At 41.1% G+C, this 12,651-nt stretch overlaps 1 protein-coding gene across 1 annotated transcript in view; it reads left to right on the forward strand.

The window, feature by feature from the left end:
• Positions 1 to 265: 265 nt before the first annotated feature.
• auts2a (activator of transcription and developmental regulator AUTS2 a) overlaps positions 266 to 12,651 on the forward strand; it is a 305,216-nt gene continuing 292,830 nt past the window's right edge. The window contains 2 exon segments of the mRNA XM_084028332.1: positions 266 to 411; positions 2,462 to 3,199. Of these exon segments, the coding sequence (XP_083884458.1) occupies positions 2,912 to 3,199 (288 nt within the window). The 5' untranslated portion in view covers positions 266 to 411; positions 2,462 to 2,911.

Below are 12,651 nucleotides of genomic sequence, written 5' to 3' on the forward strand. Positions count from 1 at the left end.
CTCATACTCATTCACAATTATAGTTTTTTTGGCATTTATCATACCGGGAAAAAACATTTGAGATGTAGTGCGACGTTTGAAACGAAGGTGTGTAAACTGACTCGGCTTCCTGGTTTCTACCGCGTCTCTGTTGTAACTCGGAGCCCGCCGAGTGTCCAGAGGCAGCACTATTTGCGCCGAGGAGGAAGCGTGCAGCCTGTAAAGCGGCACTGCGGCATCGCCGTATCACTGCGCCCCGGTCCCCCTTCTCCGGGATCCTGAAGCTCGGATCTGGGGAGAGGAGGAGGAGATACCCTTCTGGTTTTCCTGTGCGGGATTTATTTTGCCAGCTCCAAATCTTCTTGCGCGTTATCTTTTAATAGTGACCGAAGGCCTGCAACTTGTCCGGACGGTCCCTCCCCACTCGCAAGGGTTTGCATTTCTTCGTTTTGCATGACGTGTCTTGGAGCAAAAAAAAAAAAAAAAAGAGGGAGAGAGAGTGAGAGAGAGAGACGCTTGCTTTTGTTGTGTGTGTGTTACAGTGGAAAATGAAGCTCGGAGAGCCGGAGCAGGAGGCAGTGCCAGTCCGCTGCTGCTGTTGTGGGCTGGACTGGATTACTGAGCCTGAGATCTCCACTGACAGCACAGGCAGACAAAAAGGGACTGAGAGCGAAGACAAGGGAAAGAGTCGTTTACTGAGCTAGAAAAGCCAGGGCGAGTGCAATAATACAGTTTTTCCTCAATTAAGCGATCTTTTGGGAGCTATTTGTGCAATGTGTGTGTGTGTGTGTGTGTGTGTGTGTGTGTGTGTGTGTGTGTGTGTGTGTGTGTGTGTCATTAGATGAGTGCTGGCACGGGGCATCAGGTTAAAGGCATATGTTCGGGACCGTTGTTATAGTAAAGCTGGATTTACCTTTCTGGGGATTGTTAGAAGGCAGAACATCTGCATGGAATTAATATTTTTTTGAGTGGTTGCTGCATAGTTAAATGTTGGCATGCTGGCTTGTTGGATGTGTCTTTGTTATGTGTCCATTTAATTACAAGCCTTTTTTTCTTCTTCTTCAAATGGATATCATTATGCATGTTTAAAACATCTGTGACTTTGTGGAGGAGAGCATTTGGGGACTACATGTATGCTGCAGAATTCAGATGAGCTAGATTACATGACAACCTGTGTCCAAGGAGACAATGTAAAGTTGAAGATGGTGGTTGACTGTGGCAGAATGCTTTTCGGTTTGTGTGGTGGTGATGCAGAAAAGGTGTGATTCCTCTGCCTTTTGAAATGTCCACCAGCATTTGGAGGCATGCTTATTCAGAGAAAGGCTTTGTAAAAAGCCTACAGTTTGTTCATCCAGTTTTTTTTTTTAGCTTGGAATGCCATTTCTATGATGTAATGGATGAGAATTGATATTCTGGACACATAGAGAAGCCATATGTGTTTTTAGACTAGGATGTCAGAGTGACTTTCGGTGGTGTTAGGCCTACACTGTGGGCTATGCCTTGAGAACGATCCAGAATAAGACCACAAGCTGTTGAATGTTGCATCCTGATATCATTAAGCAGCCAGATGCCTTCAGTGTCAGACAGTGAAGGTATGCCACGCTAAGATCTATAGTGAATTACAGGATGGCATTATTAAGGGGTCTTGTTTTTTTCAGTCTGTGTAAAAGCTCAAGGACATCTCCCTGTTAAAATAGACCTGCTTGTATTCAAGAAACTTACATATTTAAAGCTGTTTTTGATTTGTGGAATGTGTGTGACAGAAGTTGTGTCAAAGGAGATATTTTAGAAGAATTGAGATGGGTGTCACAGTGAATGTGGTAATTAAGATAGATGTTTTTGATGTATATCTACAAGTCAGAATATTTTTTAATTCAAGAAGAGCTGTCAAATAACTCCTGTTATAGTTAGATAGATGATGTACTTTACTATATGTGGGTGACTTAAAAGTCCAGAGTTATTAGGTCTTAACTTTGACATTGAATATGTTACATTAGGCATTTAAATGAAACTTAATCCCACTGAAATGTCCTCTGCCTTAATGCAATACATGTATATATTTCGCAAAACAAATGAGATTAGCAAAAGTGGGAGGATAGATTGCACTGACAGTTAATACAATGAATTATGATGTAATTAATATTAATTGTTATGTATATGTATGAATAAATAAAATCAAAGAAACATAATCATTAAAAAGACAGTTTAGGTTACAAGCTTGGCAAAAGCTTCCGACACTAGTAAAAAAGCACTTACAATGCATAATCATCTCATCTTAGTGCTTAATGACCTGGCAGGGTAAGAAAACATGGTAGCCTGTACTTAGCAGATGAGTCAGTAGCCCCCCTAATAAAACATTCATCTTACATTATGTAGAATGGCAAGAGTCTTCTCTAGAGTATACCACACCTTTTGGAAAACGGCTCATTGACTAAATGAACATGTGGCAAATGTGTGCTCTCTCTCTGTCTTCATCTTGCAGGAGGGAGAGTTTGCTGACCTTGGGTAAGACAAGTAGCTTCCTGGAGAAGAAAGATGTGGCATCACCTGCTCGACTCACCGTGGCGGGACATGTTCACTGAGCAGATATTTGCCTTAACTTGAAAAGCTCTTCCTCTGGCGGAATTGACAGCTTGGCGATAACGTGTTTAATAGATCATTTTACACCTCTGTCGTAGGATTTGATGGACTGCCTTCGGGGATCTTTGCTTGGAACCTAACTTGGTTCAGTGACTCGATGCAGTTTTGCGTCTCCTGTAAAAGGTTTCATCTGTTGGATATTACATGCTTCCCTTGGATATAATACATTGATAACATTTACTTGGATTTTGCGGTGATTCACTTCACGGCTTTTCACACGAGTGGAGTCCAAGCAGCGCCAGCGTTTGGCCCTTGAAGAGTTTGATTCTCTGTAAGAGGTGGGTTTATCTGGATGTTTACCATGAAGGGCGTGGATGGCCCTCGCTCTAGTGGCCTCCGCAAGAAGAGGAAGTCAAGGTCAGTGAGGAATCGGGACAGGAGATCAAACGGGATAAGGAACAACCACGTTAAGGGCTCCGTGTTTCGCTTCTCCTCCGACTCAGAGCGGGAGGGCGACAAGGAGCCGCCCTCATCTCGCCATCGCCCCCCGCGAAGAAAGCGAAAGGAGTCTACTTCTGCTGAAGAGGACATCATCGACGGCTTCTCCATCACTGGCTTTGTGACCCTGGAGGCTCTGGAGGTGAGTAAACCATTGGTGGCCCCTTCAACTCTCCCCAACATTGTGTGTGTCGAGCTGTTGCATGACAATCCAGTTGGAAATCAATGAATGTGTGCCTCTGACTGGGCAGGCCCAGGGTTTTGGCTCCTGCCGACATACTTGGCTGTTGTGTGAGCTGGAGTTGAACAGATGTAGCTTTGAATGTAGCGCTGCAGCCAGAGATTACTATCTGTGTAACTGAGAGGCTGTTGTTCTGGTTGTGTGTACTGCTCTGGATTTGTTTTCAACAAGAGTTTTCCAGCACAGCCTTACACCAGGTGAAGGATGTTCAGTTATGGTTGTAGTGGCTTGTTGTGCCTTTTGTGCGCTTCAGAGCGAAAAAGCAATTTGATCTATGTTACAGCAGTTTATTCAGAGTGGGAGTCATTTATTGTGCACTGACTGTCCATTTTCCTTGGACTGTATACTGGGCACAGGCTGCCTTCCATTGATATAGTTCTGAATTATGACTTACACAAGCCATCATTTTTAATGACAAAACTGCCATATTTGAATACCCTAAAATACCCGACTCATGTTACAGTTAATGATAATGAGAATGACTGCACTTTAATTCAATTTCTGTTCAAACACAGTTCTTAATAAACCTCTTTGACAGCACGTGGTGTTGCTATGGTGATCAAAATGGAGAAAAGGACCTGTTACCGAAAGTGCTGTGTGAAGGCATTAGAAAGGTGTTGGGCCACCATGAGCCTTCAGAGCAGCCGCTGTGCCTCTTGACATGGATTCTTGACACGTTGGTCCAAACTCTCCTGCAGGTGTTTATTAGGTTTATATTTATTAATTATAAACATATTCTCATTATGTTCCCACTCTGTGCATACTCCCTCCTGCTTTTAAATTGTCTCCTGTGTAGATGTGTCGGAGTTTTTAGGGTATTGTTAATTTCACAGGAGATATTACCAATCCACAACTGTCCACAAATGTATATACATACATATATATATATATATATATATATATATATATATATATATATCCCTCTTTCTTCGTCAGATCATCCCTTTTCACAGCTCAGCAGTGTCGGGTTATTCAGAATAACTCCAGTTGGTCTAGTGGCCGCACCGTTTCTCCGTGTTGTGACCTTCTTTCTGTTGTTCTTTCCATTGATGTTTTCAGTGGCACTGCTATTCACAGTGTTTGGTCTTGGTACTCAGAAATCAAGGTGGGAAAGTTGAGGAAGGGAGTAGTTTGTCAGTTAAATTCCATTCTTGAGTCGCACATACAAGCAATGAGATCATCTGTACTTGTATGAATCTAATATTACATGATACAAGTAACCCCCGCTCCCTGTCAGTACATGTGTGACTTTCACTTAGATGTTTTCGTCACTATACAGGGCTTTTAATCACAAAGACGTTCCATCCAGTTATACATATTTAATTAGTTGAAATGGAAGTGGAAATTCTACTTTTGCCTTTGGAAACCTGCGTGTTACGGATTAACAGTTAAACGTCTATTGTAGAAATTATTTTTGACACTTTATCACCTTACACAACATTGTTTCAGCCTTTCACTGCAGTCAACTGAATGCAAAACGGTCTAATAAATCAAAATGTAGTGCAGTATCAAATTACATTAATATCAAATCACAGTGATTTAGAAAGCACTTCTTGCAAAACAATCTTGTCACAGAGTGGTTCACTGAGTAATAAAAATGCACAGAGTTCAAGTATGAGCAAGAGAAAACATAAATCATCCTTGTGTTTGTGTGCGAGTGCAAATGTGTACGCACAGGAGGGTTTTTGTGAGATTGTGACAGAACTCATTAATACAACATCCTCTCACAGGGAAGTGGAGGGAGATGGCAATATTGTATTGTACTGCTTCTTACAGTTGTTGGAGAGCTTTGAATATAGCGGTTTGTTGCCCTGTGTCCCAAATGTAATAACTTTGTTAATAACAGAAGCTGGTGATTCATCTTTCTGTACACACACTCACTGGAAGCTGGATCTGGACTGAGACCATGTCCACAAAGCTCCTTCCACCATGTTGACAGGCTGTTGTAGTCCAGTACCCCTGCTGCCTTGAGCTCGTTACACATTTCTTGTCCAGTTTCATGCGGTTCCAGGGACCAAAATGTGCTCTATGCTTCATTAGTCTGCCTATTTGATCCTTGATTAACTGATTAGTTGTTTGGTCTTTAAAATGTCAAAAAATAATCACAGTCCCCAAAGTCCAAGCTTGTTTTATCCAAAACTCAAAGATGTTAAGTCTAAAATTATACCAAACAGAGAAAAACATCCTCATATTAGAGTAGCTGTAATCAGTTGGGCAATTTTACTTGAAAAAAATTACCAAATATTTTTCTGTCGATTTGAAAAATTGACTGATAGTTTAAGTTTAAAAGAGGAGATCACACTTCATTGTTCCAAACCTGGTTTGAACCAAAGAGGTGAAAATGTAGGGAAATTATATTAAGCAGTGCTAAGGGATCAAATGTCTAAACAAGTCTTGGGAATGTAGGCCTGAATAAGAATGACGTCCCAGCCCAGTAACGGCCTCTCAACTTGACTGCCCACTTACTTTCATTCATTAGAGCTGTTCACAGGCCAATGATACAAGACATATTTTACTTGGCAGTTCTCTGATTTGAGTGACTGTGTTCAAATTAGGATTGAGGGCTAATCGGGCTGTTGCATTTATAGAGAGAAATACATCTAATTTTCCAGTTTTAATAAAGGTTAAAATCCTCCTAAAATTTATCTTTGAATCGCTGTCTTGTTCGTCGCCCTGTGTTGACCAGATGACCATTTATTGAAAAGCTTAATGAATAGATTGTATCAGAAAGATGAAAAATTACATCCAACCGGTCTCGAGACCTGCCGGAGCCTGTCTTGCATTTACGCCTCCGTAGCTTAAATGAGGTCTGGCTTTTCTTTCTTTGCAACAGTGAGCTGTATTTGTACCACACAATGATCAAAGACTCCACATGGTGTCTATATGAACAGGCATATCAGCATGTACATAGCTCTTTTCTGTGTGGGTAAAGTTAAATACTGATGAGGTCAGACCCCTGGAGGTGCATGCTCTGCATCTGTCACCACAGGGCTGGGGCAACATGGCTCCCAGGTCATCTGCATGCTGATATCTTAGCTTTGCACTTCTCTTTTGCAGTCTCAGCGCTGAGGTGCCTTGATGAGGCTCTTTAGATACCCCGGTAGCTTTATATCATTGTTTAGATTGGGGCTCTCTGTTGGTGTTGCAGTTTGGTTTAGTTTAGCATGGCTGAATGACGGTTGGAATAACACCATCAAAGAGCGTTTCACTCATCGGTGTTTCTTGTTTGCTTTCTATCTGATCAGTATCAGACAGTCTTCACATACAGCCAAGTCTAAATATAACAGTTGGCCTGAAAGAACCACTCATATGAACAGATTCATTCTTAAATTGAAGTTTATTTCTCATATTTTGATATCTCTACTTTAGCAGGTCCTTTAATTCTACTGCTAATAAAAACTGTAGACCTTCCTTTATGGATCTCTGAAAGCAGGAATTCAATAATGGACATTTGTGGCCAGACACACAGCCTTTTATATGGTATTATTGGAGCGCTGATTATGTTAATTCCTAATTCACATGAATTAGTGCTGATCCCAGGTGGCATTCATCATGTTCATTCTGGTCGTTGTCACATGATCTGAAGTTTTCTGACTTGGCACAATCGTATGAGCCTACCTTAGGAAAAAAGGTGAGAATGGAATACCAAAATGTTCTTGCAATGATGAAAAGCACACTGTTGAGTGAATTGTAGACAAATCTCAATGTAATTGTTCTTGACTAAGAAACGCTTTTTGCCTGTATATCCCTTGAACTGTTGAACATTGGGACTCATTATGGCTTTTCAAAGTTCTACACAATTAAATTATTTTCACTGTACTGCAGCATTTTATTGAGTATGCCACAATTGACCATTTCCTCACTGCTGTTTCCATTGAATATTTTTTTTATTTTTCCCAAAACTAAACTCTTTCACTTTAACTAAGCGAGATATTAAAAATACATATTGAGGAGTGTTCATTTATTGCATTAATTGAGATCAAAGTACATGGTAGCGGTCCTTTAGAAGGAGGAGGTTCTATTGAGAAAAGCCTGTGCAGCAACCTATTATGGCACTTAAATAAATTACTAAATTATTGAGTGCCTTCTCCCTTAAAACCTAGTTGCGTTTTACCTTTTTCACTTGACAGGTGTTTCTGACTGCTCATTATTTTCCACTAGTTAGTAGTACAGTACACACACATGCACAGGTGAGTTCTTCTTCACCTCTAATCTCTGATACAGGCTAGATCCCACTCCTGTCCAATCACATCCTTTGCTTTTTAAACCTTTACTGCTCTTCGAAGATGTGCCTAAAGGCTAGACTGACTTTTTTGTTTTTAGAATAGAAAAGCAACATCTCATCTTCTTGCACAGCAGGTTAACAGCAGTCTATTACATGATTGACTGCCTGTGATAATACGATGAACAGCAAAAAGCAGCTCTGTGTAAATTAGTACATTTTCAGTGTCTCTTCTGCTTTGATTCTGCACTTAAAGGTCTGGAAAGACATCTTAATTCACAATGTCCCACAGAGCTCCTGCAGGTTTTGTTGTTCCTCTAAACAATTCCCTCCTCTAACTTAATTTGTTACACACCATAAAAAACAGCAGACAGCAGATTCATCTAATGCACAGTGTACAGCCTGGCACTGGGCACACTACTGCGTAACAACACATATGGGCCAGACTGGGAGAGCAGTGTCGTATTGGCTTAGACGTGCAGAGCTGACACAAGCAGTTTGGGGCCTGCAGTGTAGACTGCTTCTTTTTATTACTTTGAATAATAAAGGAAATTAATGAATGAATAAATTGTACTCGCACTTAATTAATCATTGTGATTTGCTAGACATTTTTGATTTGTGCAAGAATGAGAAAAATGGCATGGAGGTCAAGTGTTGGTGAGGTCGTGTGTGTGTGTGTGTGTGTGTGTGTGTGTGTGTGTGTGTGTGTGTGTGTGTGTGTGTGTGTGAATGTTTTGGTGTGCAGCTTTTGCAATTTTCTTTTCATTAATTGTAATTATGTGATTGGCAACTTAAGGATGGTCAATTAGATGGTAGCTTAGTTCAGCTGGTTGTTTAGCTGGTTTGTCTCTCCGTATGCCCCTCTAGGCATGGGATGATATATACATTTCTCATCACGTTTATCCTGCCAAAATAATTGTTAAATAATAATTATTGCAATTACCATAAACAATGCTTAAAACATTCTGGAAGGACTTTACATCCAGTTAAGAAACACATTTTTTATTGCATAAAAGATGAGAGGCATCCTTTTTTTAATGAACATGCTTTTTAGTGAAAAACAAAAAAATCAACCAATCTTAAATATGTTAATAATAAATCATGTTTCCCTGCATAAATTAACAATAAATCAATTAAAAAAATTAGAGAATCATTTTTGTTGCCCAATTTTGTCAAAATAAGCTTCTTGGGAAATGTTTGGACTATCACTGTAATGTATTTCGCCATATTCTGAAATACTCATTAAGAGTTTATCTGTTAACCATTTGTTGTCATTTTGTGATTCATTAACTTTATTTAAGCAACTGTTAACCTCCACTGCAAAATCACATGCAGTTACACAAAGAAAGCCCCCCCAAATACCTAAAATATGTGCTCAGCCAGTTTTTGGCTCTTGTAAGACTCATTGTTGCACACGAGCACTAGATTTGACACGTCATGCCTAACTGCACCGAACAGCAGACTTCTAGCTGCTGACCACGAGAGAGCGAGGAGATAGTCAATCGATTACAAAGAGCTTTAATGCCTTTCACTGCAGGCTTTATATCACACTGACAAAATGTCCATACCAGGGATATGTATAAACCATGTGTCTGCTGGAGGAGAAATGTTTTCATAAGAGCTGTGGAAATCCTCTGCCTGTGCTTTTTCCTGCCGTTAACATTTCATTTCAGTAGCACTGATGTACCACCAGGACCGTGTTGGTTCCAATTAAGTGCCAATTTCTATTTCTGACTTTTACTGCATCCATCAGTTATTTAATTTTAGCGGGCTGCACCAGCTTCACACCCATCCGTCACACCCACACTGGCCATGGAGATGTGATGCTGTCAAGTCGGTGGATCGCCGTAGTTCATGGATTAAGTCATCAGTGTGTGAGGCTGGAGGTTGTATGGAGGAAGGAGTTCAACAAAATAATAGGTTCGTTGAGGAGTTGTCAGACCTTCATATAACACATCCGCTAGCTAATTAACGGCTATTGGCTTTTACAGTAAGTGCACTGGTCTCCGGCCTTAGCTTAGAGGTTCAACTGCAGTAATTATGTCAACAATGGTTATTCCACTCATCCATGAGCAAAGAAAATGATGAATTGTTGTTTAACCGACTGGAATTCTTCTCTTCTTGCACGCTGTTCGTGGGACGATGCTGTCGGCCTGCCAGCATTTCAAAAACAATTGATTTTCTTTGGCACAGCCCTCAGAAGTCTGCCTGGAGGAGGACTTGTAAGTGCAGGCAGGGAAGAACACATTGATTGGTACTTCATTGTAAGAAGGACGCTAATGTGAAATCAAATGTATTGACAGCTTGTTTCCAAAAGAGTAGAAAAAAGGTGACATTTCAAAGAACTAAGACACATACGTATCATGCCAGGTTTCCTTCCAGCTTTGTTCCTGAGAGAATGCAGGTTGATGAACAAGGACACCTTCAGAGAGAGAGAGAGAGAGCTCCTTTTTCTTTTCTTTTCTTTTCTTTTTTCTTCTCATGACAGCTCTCCATGTGCCACGCTGCCTTGACAGATTGTTCTGTCTAGTGAATAAAACCACTTTTCCAGCCTTTTAATTAATTTTCCAGCTTCCACACGTGTATTTATTCCAGTCTCTTGGCAGTAATAGCAGATATTCATTTGGCTGCATTTTGGAGGTGTCATAGAGTGATGTATGGTATGCATTAATATGCTCTGACAGCCCAGTGACACATTAATGAAATAAGATGTCATCATTGGATGTTTAAAAAAACTCAACAACTCTGGATTAGATAGTCTCAATCAGATGGTATTTCTGGATGGATTCTCACGTGTGTGTGTGTGTGTGTGTGTGTGTGTGTGTGTGTGTGTGTGTGTGTGTGTGTGTGTGTGTGTGTGTGTGTGTGTGTGTGTCACTTACATTTAGATACACATCGAATTTTGTCATTATCCCTCTGAGGGTGTGAGGTGAGGTCTTTCATTGGGACACAAAGTGAGCCAGGATCCTGTTTAAAGCCTCATTGATCTCCTCCCAGTACATTCAGTATCTTGGCTGTCTAATCGACCTTTCAGGCAGCGAGTCTATTGTGGAGCTCCTTCTTCGCTGCTGCTTGCCGACATTTTTGCTACAGATGCAGATTAATTTGCAAAATGCAATTTGTCTGCATTGCGGAGCGATGTTACATGCTTTACAACATAGACTTTATCTTTCCCGGAAGATATGTCTAAGTTGGTGCTTTTGACAGTCTTTCCATCAGTCAATATCGTGTCCAGGGTGATTCGACTGTAACTGCATAGAGCATACTGCAAAAGCAGCGGTCATAAAGTGAAGAGAGTTGCTCTTCAAGTACTCCTGTTTGAATGTAACCCAGCTACATCATATGTTGACACAACGCTCATATGAAAAGGTTTGGATGTGATGAGGTTCAGCTCACAAGCACTCGACTCACCTGTTAAAGGGGAAAAAAACTGCCACCAGTGTGTCTGTATGAAATCTGGCCAAACAAATAGCTCTGCAGCAGGGCAGCAGGGGGACTGTGCAACAAGCAGCATCAGTGTTTGGACCTGACACACGGTGAAGGAAAGGGACTGTGGGATGTTGGAGCCAGGTGGAGGGATGATCAGTCTCTCCTCCAAACTGTGAACACATATTTTCCGATGATATCCTCAGTTATTTTAGCCACACGTTTGTATCTACAGCGAGCTATGCTGACTTCACAGCTGTGGGATGTGCAGAGAATCTAGAGTATGTGTTTTTTACAATGCTGAATTTAAGAAAGCTTTGAATTGTTTAACAGACAGTTTGTGTCTTAAATTTTTAAAATGTCAAGTATGCAGAAGAATGCGACATGAAAGTATGTTTCCCTGTCATCTTCAGGCTCAGTTTTGTTCAGTTTGGGTATTGCCTCAAGGTTCTTGTAACTGCATTGACAGCTGGGGGAAGAAATACGGTTGAAATGGTAATGTGTGTTTTGTCGTGCAATAGACGGTTTCTCTGCGGTCAGAAAGGAGGAATATATTTGTTTACAGAGTGTTACCAAAGACTGAATGCTGCTGTTGCAGAGATTTATGACGATATCAATGGACACACAAGTCTTCCATCAGCTTATGTCTACATTAACGGCTAATCTTTGGCTAATGGCACACCCAGAGTGGCTGGAGAACATTGGATTAATGGTTCCTCTTTAAGACCTAAGTCTCCCTGACACTTGTTAATGTAGCACGCAGCTCTGAAATGACATCATTGTGTATCCTTATCCAAGTATTAGCACAGAGGCAAATCACATCCTCATCCTAGTATAATGAACTCACCTCAGTTCAGAAAAATACATTCCCCTGGTCCGTGTGCCACCAGCTCGCTGAGCCCAGAAGGATTTCTTTTCTTTGTTTTCATTCCGGCAGGTCCCAGTGACAGATGTAAGGTGGAAATAGGATAAATGTTTGCGGAGGCCGATTGTAAAATGCCATCTCTGAAGTAGAGCCGTGGCTGGAATCACACTCTCTCTTTTGTGTGTAACGGCCCCCATGATGATGCATTTGGACAGATTTTTTTTCTACTTGACAAGAGACCCTTTTCATGCTTAACTGCACAGTGCATACTAATGGTGGTTAGGAATGTGTGTGTGTGTGTGTGACTGACTGAGTGACTTTGCACCACAGGGCCTGTGGACTTAGGGACACAGGCCTGTTGAGATCTCTACCTGCAGCTTTGAACCTTTGATCCCTCATCTCTTCTCTGATCCTGCTTTCAGACCAAGCCAACCTTCCCCTGTTTACATTTCCATCTGCTTCCATCCCTGCATTCAGATAAGCTTTGCTCGCAAAACTGCACAGTCTCCGTTCTTTTCTTTTTTTATGAATGCCTGCATGTCAGACCTTAATCCACAATTGCATGCTTTTTGCACTATTAAGAAAATTGGCTTATATTACACCAGTTAATACGTAAGAATTTTCTTTGGTGACAGCACCTTGGTTGTTCCCAGACATGACTGTGGAGTGCAGGATACAGTTCCATCACTTCCAGGTCAAATTAAAATACTAATTAAAGGCTCCGTGGTTGTCTCAGAATGACGTCATCCCCCCGTCTCTACCGGTGGAACAAACTGTTCTAGATGCCAGTAGTATTTATGTGGAGTGAAACTGCATTAAATGAGTCACTCAGGAACATTA

This window comes from Eutrigla gurnardus (assembly GCF_963514095.1).
Source record: "Eutrigla gurnardus genome assembly, chromosome: 15".
NCBI classification, from domain to species: domain Eukaryota; kingdom Metazoa; phylum Chordata; class Actinopteri; order Perciformes; family Triglidae; genus Eutrigla; species Eutrigla gurnardus.